General features: G+C 47.9%; 1 protein-coding gene across 4 annotated transcripts in view; it reads right to left on the bottom strand.

The window, feature by feature from the left end:
* Positions 1–17,603, bottom strand: part of LOC147700305 (uncharacterized) — a 238,325-nt gene that overhangs the window by 143,315 nt on the left and 77,407 nt on the right. For 2 of the 4 annotated variants that reach the window (XM_086935674.1, XM_086935675.1), the window contains exon 5: positions 7,309–7,404. The exons of the other annotated variants lie outside the window; for them this stretch is intronic. In XM_086935674.1, coding sequence (XP_086791800.1) covers positions 7,309–7,404 — 96 coding nt within the window. The remainder of the gene's footprint in view (positions 1–7,308; positions 7,405–17,603) is intronic. 4 annotated transcript variants of the gene reach the window in all.

Here is a 17,603-nt window from a genome sequence, read left to right as displayed (position 1 = left end):
CAAGTAGACCGTTTTCAAATGTATCTTAGTAAGAAACATCTGAAAAAATGATGTAAATTAAATAATAAATCACTTGTGCTTATCAATCAAGCTAGGACTTTACTGAATAGCTTTTTAATATACAGGAACAACGTTTGGCAAAGAAACAAAGCTCTGACGTACAGGCAATGGAATCTAATGTAATTATTGACTCGGTGGAAAACAGTAAAATCATGGAGTTTAACTGCCAAAACAACTCTGTGATTAAAACCAACATTTCAAATGATATACAACTTAGCTCAAGTGACAGCCTGAGGACGTCAGCACTGATGAAACAGCACCCCAAACATAATTGGCAAAGGGACCAAACACCATTCAGGAAGTTGTAAGTATAGTTAATAAAAATGACATGTCGCCAAACAAATTTAACAAACTTCCAGCAAGCAATAGTGCTCTACGCAATAATGAGGACACCAATGTTGTGAACAAGGCTCTAGCGCCAGATGAGCGGACAACTTTAATAAAAATCTCAGATGGGATAGAAGAGATTATAAACACCCTATGTCACCCCAAGGCAGCCTCTGAGGATGGGCCCTACTACAAAGGACCTCAGGGCACTTTAGGCATAGTAATGAACAATCTTGCCTATAAAACACACAAACGATGATGGGAGGTTGCTTGCAATTTGTCTAACCCCTGGCAATCGCTCGGGGAAGTATCCCAACCTGTCATACTTTTGCTCACCATTTAAGCTCAGTTTGGACCCAGCCATACACAAATCAATCTTGCCTCTGCTCTTCATGGGAACAGTCCAACCCGAACTGCAAGGCCAGGTCCTTCCTGAACCGGAACACAAGCAGCCCAGGACGAGTTTCGCCCTAGTTATGGGCTCATCAGTTGTGTGCAGTTTGGTTCAGTAACACAGTGGGCATGGGACTCACATCTGGGCATACCAATGCCACTTGGGAGGGGCAGATACGTGAAACACACAAACAAGATAACTAAAGGGTGCCAGGACCAAATGGTCTTCCAATGGCCCTTATAAAGGTGTGCCCATCCAACTGGGGTGCTATACTTTCAGTAATAATGAACTCAGTAATAAATACATGTAGTGTACTTCCTTCTAGGAGGTGCTCTATAATGCAGCCTATTTTAAAAAAAAGGTCCAAGAGACTCTCTAAAGAGTTACAGGTTAATAGCTATGTTAAGTTCAGATGGGAAATTATTTGCATCTGTTACATCATTTGAATTTGCGGGTGACAGCAGAAATTAAATGTATTCCACCAAACAGGTTTCCACAAGAACTACTTAACACTGGACAATATCATGTCTTTGATAACAGTGGCTCCGGAAACTCTAGCAATAACAGATAGTGAACTTTTTGCTTGCTCTATAGATTACTCGATGACATTTGGAAAATAGATCTAAATTATGGAACACGTTGACAGCATGGGGGATAGGCCTTTTGAAACTAATAGTCAAATTATACCTTAATACATTTATAAGAGTGAAACTCTCAGTTGGTAGGGGAATGACGCCATTTTTCTTTTTTTACCTGCAGCAGCCTTAAGCAAGGATGAATTTGGGTATTCTCATTATTTAACTTGTACATCTCAGATCTAACAGAGTTCCAAAATCAACCTATAGGAGACGCCCTTAAATTAGCTGGTATAAAGGTGGCATATGCAGACGATCTGGTAATTTTATCAACCTCTCAAGGGTTTACAACAACAGCTAACCAAACAGCATGAATTTAATATGGTTCACAATCTGGGGATTAACATCAACAAGACTAAGGTCATGTCCCCCAGATGCCATAATCCGAAATAATTTGTAATATTGAGAAGGATAAGATTGAACAGGTCAAATAGTATGCCACAAACCAGAATAGGATTAGTTTGGTGCATTGTGTGAAGCTTTGGTCAGCATCAACTAAATGAATTATTTTAATCAACTGCCATAGAGTGGAAGAAAACACATTAAAATATTAGGTTTTACAGCAATTCTCAAGTTTGGAGGCTACATTTCATAGAAACAGGAGGAGCTTCTTTAAATATCTTCAGGTACGGAGTTTCTTAAGTAATAAGAAAGGTAGGGCCATAGGGTTTGCTAAAAATAACATCTTGGAAGCCATAGAAAAGGGGGGAGTGGTGGGGGGGGTTGCAATTTGCAGTTTTTATGCAGCCCTGGCAGTATTTAAATCAGATGATCTGGAAAAGCATGGAGCTAAGTGGGCAAATAAATTGGATATCGATGCGGGTTATTTTCTAGACTCTTTAGAGTTAGGGCGCTCAGTACTGTTCTGCTTCTTTCCAAGCTCAACATTACAAAACATTACTCTTGCTCTATTTTACCCCGGCACGAATAGCACAGTGGGGAAGAACCTACAGGACAACCTGCCCACGATGTAATGTACTAGAGGCAGATAGTATACATATATTCGCCACATGCCCTCAGCTCCACACACTTATTAAGGACATCTAAGGTTTTTTGACCCGCTCGCTTGGGATTAACACTACCCTTACACCACCTCTGATATTACTTGGCGTTAGTATAGAGCCGGATAGTTTGCATGGGGAATTTTTGTTTGTGGCCATGGCGGTTCTTAGACTTGCGATAGCTAGTGCGTGGTTGGATAAAACGACTCCGGCAATGCAACAGTGGCTGGCTACTCTCCTGGCTGTCTACAACCTAGAAAAAGGCATATATGCTAGAAGGGGTAGAAGGGCAAGGGGGTTCGGGAAGAAACTCTGGGAGCCAATACTGACCTGGAAGGAGGGATTGTCTGGAAGCTGATTTATCAGACTAGCAGTTTGGTTTCCGTTAGTTGTCTTTCCTCGCTGGGTGTGTAATCATAAGATCCCGCAATATGTAGTTCGATGTGTAAGATGTGTTTTGGTTATTTTGTGTTCATTGATACATATTGGTGTCTAATGTAATATTGTGCTGTGAATGTTCGTTTTCCTTTATGTTTCTTCTGTATTGTGCTGTGCGTACGTGTACTAGTGTGTTAAGATGTTCTAACTCCCTGGGGCCTCAGAGTCAAACTCCCAGAAACTGCAGCAGGTTATCAAAAACAACTTGAAGGAGAACCACAATCATCAGGCTTTCCGCAGGAAATCAGTCATCTTTTAAATGGACTCCGCAACCAAATGACATTCATATGACTACAACTCAGTGCACATGCGTGCACACATGCTAACACACAAAGTAATGACTTCAGTTAAGCAGGAGGGAGCATATTTTACCAGGGAATCACTGTCGGTCATCTCTTGACCAACCAAGGGTACAGGTAAAGAGAGGTCGTGTTCCTGAACTCTAGAATCAGCAACTACGGACAGCGATATTGTAGACGGACAATGAATTGGAGACATCCTTGACCGAGGTGCCTTTCCTGCTTTGACCTTAGACAGCCTTGCCCATATTCAGGACAAAATGAAATCTGGCTCACCTAGTATTATTTTCAGAGCTTCAGAGGTGATTCTTCCCACCATTGCTTGAACTACTGCATCCCTCGTTCAGCACAAGAATTGTTCTAGTGGTATAAAAACATGCCGTGGACAAAGCCATCTTGAAAAAGCACACCACTGACCCTAGCGATCTCTGACATTTTCGCCCAATTTCCCTTCTGCCTGGAATTAGTAAAATACTCAAAAGGCACATCAACCCCAGGCTCTCATAATTTTTAGAGAAAATGATCTGTTGCATCCCACGTAGACTGGGTTCCGTCCTGGTAATGGTACTGCTCTTCAGGCAGGTGAAGAAGAAACTAAACAACTCCTAGACCTGGGTGGTTCTATAATCCTTCTAGATCTTAGCTCAGCTTTCAATACTGTCGTTCACAATATTTTGGTGGTTAGACTGTAGAAATCTAGTATTGGAACCACCCTTGCTTGGCTTAGGTCCATCCTGGAAGATAGGACTTTCTAGACCTTCCTGGGTGAATGCACTTCGACCAATTCCTTTCTCATACGTGGAGTACCTCAGGGCTCATCCTTGACATGAGACCTCTGGCTGATATCGTCCTCCCTTTTGGGCTCTCGAAAATATCTTACGTGGACGATAATACACAATTGATCTTTTATCTTTCTCAAAGCAATGGTTCCGCCACCCAGTCCCCTGGCCCTTGTTTAGAGTTGGTGGCTAATTGGATAAAGAGCTCCTGTCTTTAAAATTAATGGAGACAAAATGGAGCTGATAGTTCTGGGCAATAACTAATGAACATAGAAGTAAACTATTCTAATGCAGGTTTAGAGGAGGTCTGTAAAGCTAGTATAAGAGTCCAGGGCTTCCCTTATGAGTGGACTGGAATTGCATAGGGAAAGGGCTTGCTATGCAATCTCAACGTGCTCTATTAGGAAGTAGTGTGGTCGAGCAGCCTTAGGCTTAACACAGAGGACTGCAAGACACACAATGATCAATAAATCACACAACTCAAGAAGGATTTCCACACCAATTTAGAAAAATAGCAAGCATCTTTATATATGTTTAGGCATCAGAGAAAAATTGTTCAAATAAGTACGTATTTAAATATAGATTATTTTCACTTTAGAAAGTGGGCACAGTGCAACTTTTCAGTTCTGCAAGGAAGGAAGAACAAGTTCTGCAAACAGGTATAGTAAAGCGACTTGCAAAACCAATCTCCAGGAGTTAAGGTGAGTGGTAGGCAAGGTCCAAGGTAGAATCAACAGTACACCACCAGCTGCACTAGGGCGGCCGTGTGCAGGGTGCAAAAACAGCGCCCTATGGAGATCAGTCACTCCAGAAAGAGGTTGCAAGCTCTGGCTAGAAAGGCAGTTGGGGAGAACAACAGACCGGGAGTCGGAGGGGGGGGGGTCTAGGCTTGCGATGATAGGGGACATAGGGACACCTGGGTCCTTTTCTCTACTGCCCGAGGGTGACAGATGCAGTGGTGTCTTTAGGCGTCTGGTTTTCTTATCGGAGCAGTCGAGAGGCCTGCTTCCAGAGGCTGCAGGTGACATCAGGGAGTCCACGAGGGTTGAAACCATGATGGACTCTAGCTCTGGAGGACCTTGTTGACACCAGTGGCCCACTTAAACTCGAGCCAGAGGCGAGGGGCAGTGCGGACTTCCAGTGTCGGATTTTGGTGTTTTCGGAGGTCTCAGAGTCTTTTCTTTTGGAGTTTCTGCAGGATGCAGGGACCTGTTCGGCTGTTCTTCTGGAGGTCTTGGTCTTTTTGAAGGCAGGCAGTCCTCCCAGGTTTTGGAGGCACAACAGCTGCAGGACGAGACATCTTTGGCGAGGTACAGCAGACAGGCCAGAAGGGCTAGGCCCAAGTCGGTTGATGGCCACAGAGTTCTGCTTTTACAGCTCTTCAGTGTCCTTCTTCGTAGGTCGTCAGGATCTGCTTCTCTGGTGCCAGGGGCTTTCCTACATACTGAATTTAGAGGTGTTAGGGGAGTGTAGGGTGGTAGCCAATGGGCTACTGAACCTTAGGGTCACTGCACCCCCTATATGACCACTTCCTGGGGGAAGTAGGCATAACCTTGCACCAGAAGTCCGAAGTATGCCATCACAAAGATGGCTAATTCTGAAAAATCGTGTCCACCTCACAGTAGCCCACCTTAGGGGTGGTACTAGCTTGGGGGTGGCACGCCTACCTGACTAATTAAAGTTTCTGCCTGTCCAGGTGTCAAGGGGGCCCTGGACAAGGGGGTCCGCATCCTCTCCTGAGAGGGGGAACCAGACTTCGCATTTCAGGTAGCAGCCCTTTGAGGCTTGCCATCCAAGGAAAGCTAATCAGCATGTCATCCTGTGGGAGGGGGTGTTACACCCTTTTCCCCAAACAGGCTTTTGTTCTGGGTCTCCTGAGAGCAGAGGCTCTCACCCTAGGAGATCAGAACAGTGTCTAGGGTGGCAGGCTGGCGGAAACCAGTCAGCAAGGACACCAGAGGCGGGTAGGTTTTCAGATGGCACCTCTAAGGTGCTCTCTGGGTGCATGTATTGGTAAATCCAACACTGGCATCAGTGTGGGATTACCAATTCAAGATGTTTGATACCAAACATCCCTATTTTTACTAAAGCCATAATGCACCTGGGGAACTCGTTTCCCTCAGTGTCCATTACATATTTTATAATGGCTTTCCTAGTCACTTGTACTGGGAATAATAGGACTGACCAGCACAGGGACATATCTGCTTATGCAGGTATGTCCTCACATGTAATATTTAGCACCCTGCCTTAGGTCAGTTAGGCCTGATGTAGGAATGACTTACAAATATTACATGCCGGGATCGGGGAAATGGGATACTGGGACGTGTGACATGTCGTGTTTTCATTTTTGTCTGCACCAAGACACAATCTGCAATGGCACATATAATATTCAGCAGACTGACTTAGAGCTTTCAGGCCTGCTGGAGAGGAGACTTACAAATATTACATGCAGTGTTAGGGGATGTGTGGCATGTTGTGTTTTCACTTTTGTCTGCACAAGACATGTAGCCTGTGATAGCAGCCCTGCATGTGCTTGGTGAGCGGTGGCACAATTCGTTCTGCTGCCCTTATGGACACTCCTTAGTACCTCAGGCCCTAGGTACCAGGGGCAGCCTTTTCTAGAAACTGACAGAGGGTGCTAAAATGTATTGCCAATTGAGGGAAACAAGTAAACATTTCTAGGGAAAGAATACTGGTAATGGGGGCCTGCTTAGCGGGAACCCAGCACACTTTAGTCAAAGTTGCAACAGATACCAGGCAAAAGGTGGGGGGGAAGGGAGGGGGGGGGGGCGGTGTTAGTGCAACAAAAATCCCAGTTTCCTACAAGGTCACTCGCATATCTGTTTCACCAGGATGCCATTTACTTGTTTTTAAGATGATCAATGCTTCTTTTTATCTCAGTCGTACAGTTCCTCCACAAAATACTCCTCACTCTCTCCGCTTTCATGATTGCTAAATAAAGAACTGTGAGATCTGCCTTTTCCGTAAGACAGTGCTTCCCAAACTGTGGGTAGGCGTGAGCCAATAATTGGTGGGATGTGAAAGTCCGAACAATAAAAGAAGCTTGGTAATCAGTAAAACTGTATGTCTGTGCATATTTAGTGACCATTTCAATAGAACATGTGCTGTCTGTATATGGCAGTGTGCTACAACTGAATGCTTTAGTTACACCCCAAAAATGTTTTTTTTAATTACCTGCCTCATGTCCATTAAAGCTAGGTGGGTTGCACAAGTTTGTTGTTCTAAAAATTGGGCTGTGGACCTAAAGAATTTGGGAATATCTGCTGTAAGACATTTGAATAAATCTTTGGAAATATTAGAACATTTGGAACACTATTAAACACTCGTTTTATACTACAATCTCATATGACTCACCTGCGTTTCCTTGTTCATCCTCCGTCTCTTGCTGGAAAAGTGTTTTGTTGTCAGTTGTAAATCTCTGTGAAATCACAGTCGTAGCAACTATATCACCTGCAAGAAGCACAGGATAATAGGAACAATCTTATGGAACAATAAATTGGTGATCGTTCTGCAATGCCTTTTTTAAGAAAACTATGCACAATTTAATAGGAGTGGATGGTATCCATGTTGTTTTTCATGTGTCACTTTATCATTTACTTTACATAATAGTGTGCATGGGACATCAAACAACACACCCGATTCATATGGGAACTGGAAGACTCTCTAATAGCAAAGAGTATCAGTAGATCACTGCTTTATTTAGTCTTTATGCTTATGTTGGCACAAGTAATCCAGATAAGGCAACAACAATTAGAGTCTTGTTTAGAATAACTGCCTCATTCTATTACACCAATGTGCCCAAGTCACTAAATCTACAATCTCCAACTGAGACCTGTCACCAGACAGTGCTTGTCGGCCCGCCATTAAGCTACACGAAAATTGCAGCATAACTGGACTTCTCCAGTTGTCTAACACATTAGGATAAAGGCCTAAATATGAAGGGTATGAGAAGCCCTGGACTATTAAAAGTCTGTGATGTCTAGAATGTATAGCCAACCAACCAGTAATCAGTAGAGAGAGCTAATACATGGCAACTGCCCCTCCCCTCTCTAACCCCCCAACCATTGACAACCTTGCTTTGTAAACACAAACAAATTACTGTCCACGAGTCTTCTTTGGGGCTCTTCTGAGATCAGTGGGTGTAAGTGGGTATAGGACAATATTCATTATGGTAAAACAGACTAACAGTAGTTTGAAAGGGACAAAGATACTGCTGCACTCTACGTTGATAACCAAGATACTTCCTTTGACCTTTGCAATGAGCAAATGTGGTGCAATTAAGCAGTCAAAGTTTAGTGTAGAAGGTCCTCGAGTGTTGGCAGCAACAGTGTTCATACACTAGGAAACCATTAACAAGTCAGAGTGCCCACCACAGATACTGACCAGTAACCACCGACTCTGCCAGAAACCACAAAAAATGACAGAAGCAGCACTGACTTTAAAACTTCATTAGGTTGTCTGCCTCACAGCTATAAATACCTCAGGTATAAAGAAGTTCTCTGTGGAACAGGTGTCACAAAAAATGCAGGGGTTGGGGTTATACTCACTGATGCCTACCTCTTTAAAACCAAAGCAATCTGAATTTTAACAGAGGCAACTGTGAAGCACCCATCTCAATACTAATCATCAAATCATCCTGAACTGATAAAAAAACATCGCTTTTTGCAATTCCAGCACGCAAGTACTCTGAACCTTTGGGGCGTTGACATACGTCTGTTATACTCCAAGAGTGACTGAGAGGGCCATCTTCAGTAGATGGATTGATTATTGCCACAATAACAGAAAATGTCAGGACAATTGCCCAAGATGGATCTCAAGAGATTGGTTCCTGCTCAAATAAAAATTACTTTGGTGGCTCGATCACACCAGAGGTGGACTCAATAACAGAAGGCTGTCTAATGTCAGTAAAATGGCAAAGATGACCTCAATGATTAATTCCTGCTCAAATAAAAAAGACTTTAGAGACGCAATAACATCTAAAGTGGCTACAAAGGAACTGTTTCAAGCCAGGCATTGCTCTTTTCTCTTGCTCGACAATGTAGGAAGCTGGCTCTTTAGGGGATGTATCAATAAGTTGATATACCGTGTAAGGAGTCCAGGGGTTCCCTTATGAGTGGACAGGGGCTTGCTATACAATCCCAAAGTGCTCTACTAGGGGTAGTGTGGTTGAGCAGCCTTAGGCTTAACACAGGAGGAGAGCAAGACATTTATAAGTACACACAATGATTAATAAATGACAACACAACTGAAGAAGAAGATCCACACTCATTTATAACAAAGCAAGCATCTTTATATATGTTTAGGCATTGGAGAAAAATCATTCAGGTAAGTACGTTCATAAATATAATTTTTTCTCACTTTAAAAAAAGTTCTGCAATGTCACCCTGTGAAAGGAGTGTGGCTCAATGGTTAGAGCGGCAGACCCTGATGCAGAGTTCTGGCCCGGGACCAGGGTTCAATTCCCGCCTCGGCGGGTCTTGGGCTCAATTTCCTCGGACCTGATAATTCTCTCCTCGGTGCCTATTCTAATCATGGGTCCCACGCTGCAACTCTGGGTAATAGCTTGCTTAACCTCCACTCCGGCCCCACCAGCGCTAGGATGCCTGGCTTCACCCTGGGGGTGCCCAGGAGTGGACTCTTCACAGGGAAAGCCAGAAGGGTTCCACAGCGGTATGAGTAATAGCGCCAGGAAACCGCTTGGTGACAGTGCGCTCTACAAATACCTTGACATTTACATTTACATTTACATTTGTGAGAAGTTGGCCTGATATGCAGTGCTCACTATTCTAGTGAACACTATGTATCAGTCCAGACAACCCTTATTGATGATTGGTTGTAAGTCAACCTTATAGACCAGCTATCCTAGTAGCGTGGATACTAGCAGTCTAAGGCTAAAGACTCAAGAGGGCGTGTTAAGCCAGCTGTTATACCATCACATACACCCCTTGAACACCAAGTGAAAGGACACCACACAAGTGTTATGAAAATAAACAGTGTATTTATTAGAATCACAACAACCCTGTACTCTTTGTGAGGACAGGGTACTAAGCACAAAACAAAACTCTTACGAAAATACTTTAGCGCCAAGACGCCTACGGGTAAACGATGCGCTTTACAAATATCAAAAATAAATAAATAAGTTAGCACAGTATATACAAATGCCCGAGGGGCACGGAAAACCATATACTCTGAAAGTTGAATGCGAAATTACTAGCAGGTAAGTACAGTACTAATAGGCTTTGGAATCGCTAGGACTTGACTATAGAATCTTTAGATTACTTCTAGGAGGCCCAGGGGACTTGGGTGCAGAGTGTGCACTCTCACGCGGGATGCGGGACAAAGTCTATGGTAGCTAGATTTCACAAAGTTAGTGTTCTCGGGCGAACCCGACCTGGTAGGAGGAAAACAAAAGTGGATTCTGACCCTTGGATAGTGAGGATATGCTGGGGCACCGAAATGCCGAAGTTACCTAGCCCAGGGGCTGCAGCTGCATAGGTCTCAAAAGACGTCGGGAATCCTCGTAGACGGACCAGGAGCCTGGAAGAAAGATGCTGGCAGGCGACCAGTGAAGAGAGTTCGAAGTGATCCAAGCCTGGATCTTGAAGATGGACGATACCTGAAAGCAGAGGGGACCGAGTTCGTGACTACTAGCCAGTAGTCAGGTGGCACCAGGAGGGCACCGGATGGTAGTCACCTCGACTAGGTGAGTGGGCGACGCTGGGCTCTGCAGATCTCACGGACCAGGAGGCGTTGTCGGCGACCAGGATGGAGGAGTGAGCTGTCCCACGATGGATGAAGCTGTCGGCGTCGCTGGACCCAGGATTGGGCAACAAAGCCTTGGCTAATTCAAGCCCACGCGGTGGACCTAAAATGGCGTCTTGAGTGGACCAGGAGGGTCCGGGGTGCTCCTCTTTTGGAAGGGAGCAAGGGCCAGTCTGGAGCAACCAGACCAGCAGCAGTGATGTCGTCGGGCGTCGTGAAGAAGGCCACAAGCCAGCGGGCTAGTAGCCAAACAACGCGGTGAGCAGCAAAAAGCAGAAGGGCCCCACGCAGATCGTGGAGATGCTGGGAGGCTGAACTTCGGTGCTGGAGCTGCTCAGGGTCGGGGCTTCTCGGACCCCAAAGCACTCACCAGAGGATCCCTCGGCGGTCGTGCTGGAAAGAAGTCGTGCAGTCTTGAAGATAGCCGGTCCCTCGAGGTCTCGTCGCACTCACGGTTCTCAGCTTTGCTGTAGAGGTGAGTAGAGGTCAGAGGTGCCAGGGAAGCCGGTTCTCGTCGAGCTGGGCAGTCGGATTCCGGAGGAAGGACTTGCAGCAGACCGCAGTGTTCTTAAGATGGTGCCTGCGGATGCAGGGTGACTACTCCTTAGTCACAAGGGAGAATCTTGAAGAAGAAATCTTGAAGTCCTTTCGCAGAAAGTCGTGTCTTGATTCCAAAGATGATCTAATTTGGAAGGGGGCCCGCTCCTAACTTTATACTAGGAAAAGGGGCTGACCCGGTGACTAGGTCCTGCCTATGGGTGGGACTAGGAGGGGGGTGGTTACACCCCTCTCCCATGCCGGACTTTCCCCAGGCCAGGGGCTGGTGTGCCCCTGGAACTGGTTCTAGCCGGCAGATGCGTAGTGAGCACCGGGGTGCCACTCAGCAGTCACCTTCCTGTAAAGCCCTGCCTACCCAGGATTGCAAATGCTACTTACCAGTATGCATCTGTTCTTGGCATGTAGGGCTGCTGACATTCATATCTGTGCATAGATCGCCGCCTAGTGTTGGGTCCGGATGATTGCACATTGTTGTCCTGGAAGAGTCTTCGAAGTATCACGAGATAGGTGGCTCCTCCCCTGGACTACAATGCGCATGGGCATCGCCTCCATCCCCAGATTGTTTTTAGCCATTGGCAGAGATGGAGTGAAGTATGTGAGTGATGACCATGCTATGAGCATAAATATGAATACTGCAGCTGCTACAGGCGCCGGGGAGGAGGGTGGGCGATATGAATGTCAGCAGCCCTACATGCCAAGAACAGATGCATACTGGTAAGTAGCATTTGCAGTTCGAGGCATGTGGGCTGCTGAATTCATATCTGTGCATAGAATACACAGCAGTCCTCCTATTATTTGCGGCCGCCCGTGCCAGCTGCAGCAGTTTGAAAAAGTGTTTTGAGAACAGCCTGACCAACAGCTGCCTGCTGTTTAGAGTGCATGTCTACACAGTAATGTTTAGTAAAAGTATGTGTGGTAGACCATGTGGCTGCTCTACAAATATCCTCTAAGGGGATGTTACCCAGGAAAGCCATAGAGGCCCCCAACTTTCTGGTGGAGTGGGCTCTTGGTGGGATTGTGAGAGTGCGTTTAGCCTTTTCGTAACAGATCTGAATGCATTTCACGATCCACCTAGCGATACCAGCTTTGGAGATAGCGTTTCCTTTGTGGTGTGTGGCAAATGCAACGAAAAGTTGCTTGGTCTTTCGAAAATCCTTTGTCCTGTCAATGTAGTACATTAAGGCTCTTTTAACATCAAGGGTGTGGAGCATCCACTCCGCCAGCGACTCTGGGTTTTGAAAAAACACTGGCAACTCAATTGTCTGGTTCATGTGGAATTGAGATACAACCTTGGGTAAAAATTTAGGGTTAGTGCGGAGCACCACCCTGTTAGCGTGTACTTGGAAGAAAGGTTCTTGGATGGTGAGCGCCTGCAACTCACTAACCCTCCGTAGCGATGTAATTGCTACTAAGAAAGCCACCTTCCAAGTCAGAAACTGAAGCTCACAAGAGTGCAGTGGCTCAAAGGGAGGACCCATCAGCCTTGTAAGAACCACATTGAGGTTCCATTCCGGAGCTGGTGGTGTCCGTGGTGGAATGACCCTTTTGAGTCCTTCCAGAAATGCCTTGATAGCAGGAACTTTGAAAAGTGATAGGTGCTGCCTATTCTGGAGGTATGCAGCCATTGCAGACAGGTGAATGCGGATGGAAGAATACGCCAAATTGCATTGGTACAGATGGAACAGGTAACAAATGATGTTCTGAATGGAAGCATCCAGCGGGTCAATATCGTGGTTGACACAGTAAATGACAAACCGCTTCCATTTAGCCGCATAACATGCTCTAGTAGTGGGCTTCCTTGCCTCCCAAATGATATCCATGCAATCGGGGGGAAGATTGAGGTAGCCAAACTCTAGGACTTCAGGAGCCAGATCGCCAGGTTGAGCTGTTGCGGATCTGGGTGCTGAATGTCGCCATGGCTCTGCGTCAGAAGGCTGGGTGTGAGATGAAGCCTTTGATGCGGTACCACGGACAGTTCCAGAAACGTGGTGTACCATGGTTGGCGAGCCCACGTTGGAGCAACCAGGATGAGAGTCATCGAGTGCTGCCTGAGTTTGCGTGCCACCAGCGGTATCAGAGGTGCTGGGGGAAAAGCGTACGCAAATCTGCCTGACCAGTTCATCCACATCGCATTGCCCTGCGATTGCGGGTGTGGGAACCTGGCGGCGAAGCTTTGGCATTTTGCGTTCTCCTTTGTGGCGAACAGGTCTATCTCTGGATGACCCCACCTTTGGAAGTACGGTTGGAGTACTGATGGATGTATCTCCCACTCGTGCATTTGGTGGCTGTGCCTGCTGAGCAGGTCCGCCATCTGGTTGTCTTTGCCCGGGAGATGCTCTGCCATGAGGAAGATGTTCCTCTGAATGGCCCACTTCCACATGCTCTGAGCCAGATGAGACAGCTGCGGAGAGTGTGTGCCCCCCTGCTTCTGAATGTAGTACATGGCCGTCATGTTGTCCGTCCGGATCAACACGACCTTGTTGCACAGATGTACTTTGAATGCCTTCAAGGCCATGAAGATTGCCATCAGTTCCAATACATTGATATGCATCTTCCTCTGCTGTAGTGTCCATAGTCCCTAAACTGTGTAGTGGAGTACATGCGCTCCCCATCCTTGGAGAGAAGCGTCCGTTGTCAGGATAATCTGTGGCACAGGCTCCTGGAACGGTCGGCCCTTGCAAAGGTTTTGTGGATTCCACCAATGCAGAGAGTTGTATGCCCGACCGCTCACCAACACTAGGTCTGTCAGTTGTCCATGAGCCTGAGTCCACTGATGTGCTAAGCACTCCTGAAGCGGACGCATATGTAGTCTCGCGTGCGGGACGATGGAGATGCAGGAGGCCATCATGCCTATCAACTGCATGAACACCTTCGCTGGAAGCGAGTGCTGAGGTCTGAATCGTTGGATCAGCGTTTGGATACTGGCGATTCTCACTGAATTTGGCTGCGCAGTGGCTGCCAGAGTATCTATTGTCGCGACCAGATACTGCCGTATATGGGCGGGTTGGAGATGGGATTTTGGATAGTTCAGCGAGAATCCCAGATCGTGCAGGAGATGAATGGTGCGGGACACGTGGTCGGCGCACTGCTGTTCTGACTTTGCCTGAATGAGCCAGTCGTCCAGATAGGGATAGACGTGGATGTTCTGGCGTCGTAGATGCGCCGCCACAGTCGCCAGGCACTTTGTAAAGACTCTTGGCGCTGTGGTGACCCCGAAAGGTAGAACCCTGAACTGGTAGTGCTGGTTTTGGATCGTGAACCTGAGGTACTTCCTGTGTGAAGGGTGCAGGGGAATATGAAAGTATGCATCCTTGAGATCCAGCGTAGCCAGGAAGTCCCCCTGCCGAAGCAGAGGGAGGACCTGCTGCAACGTGAGCATATGGAAGTGCTCCGACAGAATGTACCAGTTGAGGGGCCTGAGGTCCAGGATGGGCCTGAGGGATCCGTCCTTTTTGGGGATTAGAAAGTACAGAGAGTAAACTCCTGTTCCCCTTTCTTGCAGTGGAACGAGCTCTATTGCCCCTTTTTGCAGCATGACTTGAACTTCCTGCTGCAACAAGTGCAAGTGCTCGCCGGACATAGGACGGTTTCTTGGAGGTATGTTCGGTGGAGTGGAAGTGAGTTCCAGACAGTAACCGTACTGGATAAGAGATTTGACCCACCTGTCCGTGGTGATGGATTTCCACGCGGGCAGGAACTGCTGGAGTCTCCCCCCGACCGGTGTTGTGTGGTCGGGGGGCAGTGACAAGGCGTCACTGTTTGTTGGTGGAGGAGGACCTGGAGCTGTTGTTTACACGTCCCCTGCCTTTGACGTTGTTGCCCCTGTAACCACCTCTACCCTTGTTGGTGTATGAGGTTTGGGTGTTGCTTTTATAGTACTGGGTGGATTGTGATGCCTGACCCCTTGAGGTGCCTCTGTTATTGGAGCGGCGAAAGGAACCACCCCGAAACTGCTGGGACTGGAGGGCCCCCATGGACTTAGCAGTGTCCGTGTCCTTTTTCATTTTTTCAAGGGTCGCATCCACCTCAGGGCCAAACAGGTGGTCTGGATTAACTGTTTGGTTCAAGATTGTTGTCTGTATATCTGGTTTGAAGCCTGATATCCTAAGCCATGCATGCCTCCGCAGCAACACACTAGTGTTTATCGCCCTGGAAGCGGTATCAGCCACGTCCAGTGCACATTTGATGGAAGCGTTGGTGATCAGCTTCCCCTCCTGAATTAACATTTCAGCTGCCTCTTTGTACTGATCAGGTAAGTGCTGCAGAAGTGTCTCTAGGGTGTCGTAATGCGCCCTATCGTAGCGTGCAAGTAGGGCCTGCGTGTTTGAAATGCGCCAAATATTAGCTGCCTGCGCAGCAATTCGTTTCCCTGAGGCTTCAAATATTTTTGACTCCTTGTCTGGGGGAGGAGAGTCACCCGTGGTCTGCGAATTCGCCCGCTTACGAGCGTTCGATACAACCAAAGAATCCAGTGGCAAGTGTCCCTTGATGTAGGTTGGATCCGAGGGCGCTGCCTTGTATTTTTTGTCAATACGAGGATTGATGACTCGCGCCCGAGTGGGCTCCTTGAAAACCTCTGGCGCGTGCTTTAGCACTCCCTTGAGCATAGGCAATGTCTTGACCGACTTTTCAGCCACTGAGAAAGTGTCAAACAGAAAATCGACATCCACAGGATCTGTATGTAGGTCGACATCATGATTAGCTGCAGCTCTCTCAATCAGAGCGTTGAAGGCTGCAGAGTCCTCTGTTGGAGAAGTTTTTGCGGCAAAAAGCTGCGGTTCCTGACCCGACTGAGGGTCCTCAGGGTCGCCTCCGGCAGACCAAGGTTCATGTTCCTCCTCTGGATCCGAGTATGCTGGATAATTGTACTTGTCCTCCTCATCTCCATCACCTTCCCCAGCGTTGGAATGCGTCGGTGAAAGTTCTAAATTTTTTGGAGATGCAGGCTCTATAGGGGCAGAAGTACCCGCAGAGTCCTTCTTGTTCTTGAGTGGAATACGAAAGGGTTCCAACACCGGCTGTGTGGTGATCTTCCTTTTAAGGAGAGAGAGCTTCCCGGTATTGGCGTCGATGATAACCTCTCGACGCTCCTCGTCCGCGAGTGGCTGGAGCCGAGGCTTCGGCACCACCAATGATGCCTTGGGCGCGGACACCACCTTCAAGGGCACCCCGGCCCCATGCCTCGGAGCGAAAGCCTTCGGCGTTGCCTTCGGCAGCAGCGTGAAGCGGATAGGCGTCTGCTCCTTTGCCGGCTTTGGTGTAGGCTTCGGCCCCACATCCTTCGGTTCGGGAGCCACAGCGTCCTTTCGAATCCGTTGCAGGGACTCCGCGACCTTTTTTGTTAAGGCCGGGGAGGGCGGGACCGGCTCGAGCGATTTCCCCGAGTCCGGAGTCGGGTCGGCGAAAGGCACGGTCTTCGGAGCCGACACATCACCGTCCTTGGCCTTGACGGCCGGAGTCGGCGAAGCCAGAGCTTTGGAGTCGTCTTGACGCTTCTTCGAAGCCCTCTTCGGTTCATCGACCTCGACCATCTTCGGCGCCGACGCGGCCGCGTCGGTCGCCTTCGCCTTCGACACCGGGGTCTTCGGGTCGGCCATCTTGGCGTGGCTCTTGATGTCGGCCATTTTGAATTTTTTAGCACTTGAGGCCTCTGTAGCCTTCTGTCCCACCAGTGCGACTTTCACTTTCGGTTTCGAAACCGTTGGTGTGGACCCCGATGGCTTCACTTTCGTTTTCTTCAACGGGAGTGGCGCATCAGAAATGTCCGTGGCCGGGCCCGGAGGCGGGGCCGTGGGACGATCAATGAGGTCTTGGGTAAGGCCCGAAGGCGATCCCTCGACCTGGGCCGTATAGTGGGGGTTGACCCCTGAGTCAGTCTGAGGATGCTCTTCCTCTGAGCTATCCTCCACGGTGGCAATGGCCCCATCGTCGTCCCCTACCTCGTCGACGACTTCATCAAACTCCTCGTCTCCCGCGTCGTAGTTTTCCCCCTCCGACGCAGGGCTAGAGTCCGAAACTTGAAAGACATTGTCGTCTCCAACGTCTTCCTCGAAGATGTTGTCTGGCGGGGGCGCTGATAACTGGGCCTGGAGTCTTGCGGCCTGACGAAGCTTGAGCGTCTTCTTACACCGGAACTTTGAGCAGGCCATACACCTGGCCTCATCATGGTCCGGCGACAAACATTTGTTGCACACTGGGTGCACGTCGAGGTGTGAATACTTTGAGGTGCACACCGGGCACCTCTTAAACGGAGTTCGTTCCATTGCGAAGTAGTCTGGAGCGTCGTGTAGGCCCGTCCGCGCCGACAGCACGCGGAAGGGCAGCAAGAG

The sequence above is a fragment of the Lissotriton vulgaris genome, chromosome 8 (assembly GCF_964263255.1).
Source record: "Lissotriton vulgaris chromosome 8, aLisVul1.2, whole genome shotgun sequence".
In the NCBI taxonomy this organism is placed as follows: Eukaryota; Metazoa; Chordata; class Amphibia; order Caudata; family Salamandridae; genus Lissotriton; species Lissotriton vulgaris.
This window is presented reverse-complemented; position numbering and strand designations above follow the sequence as displayed.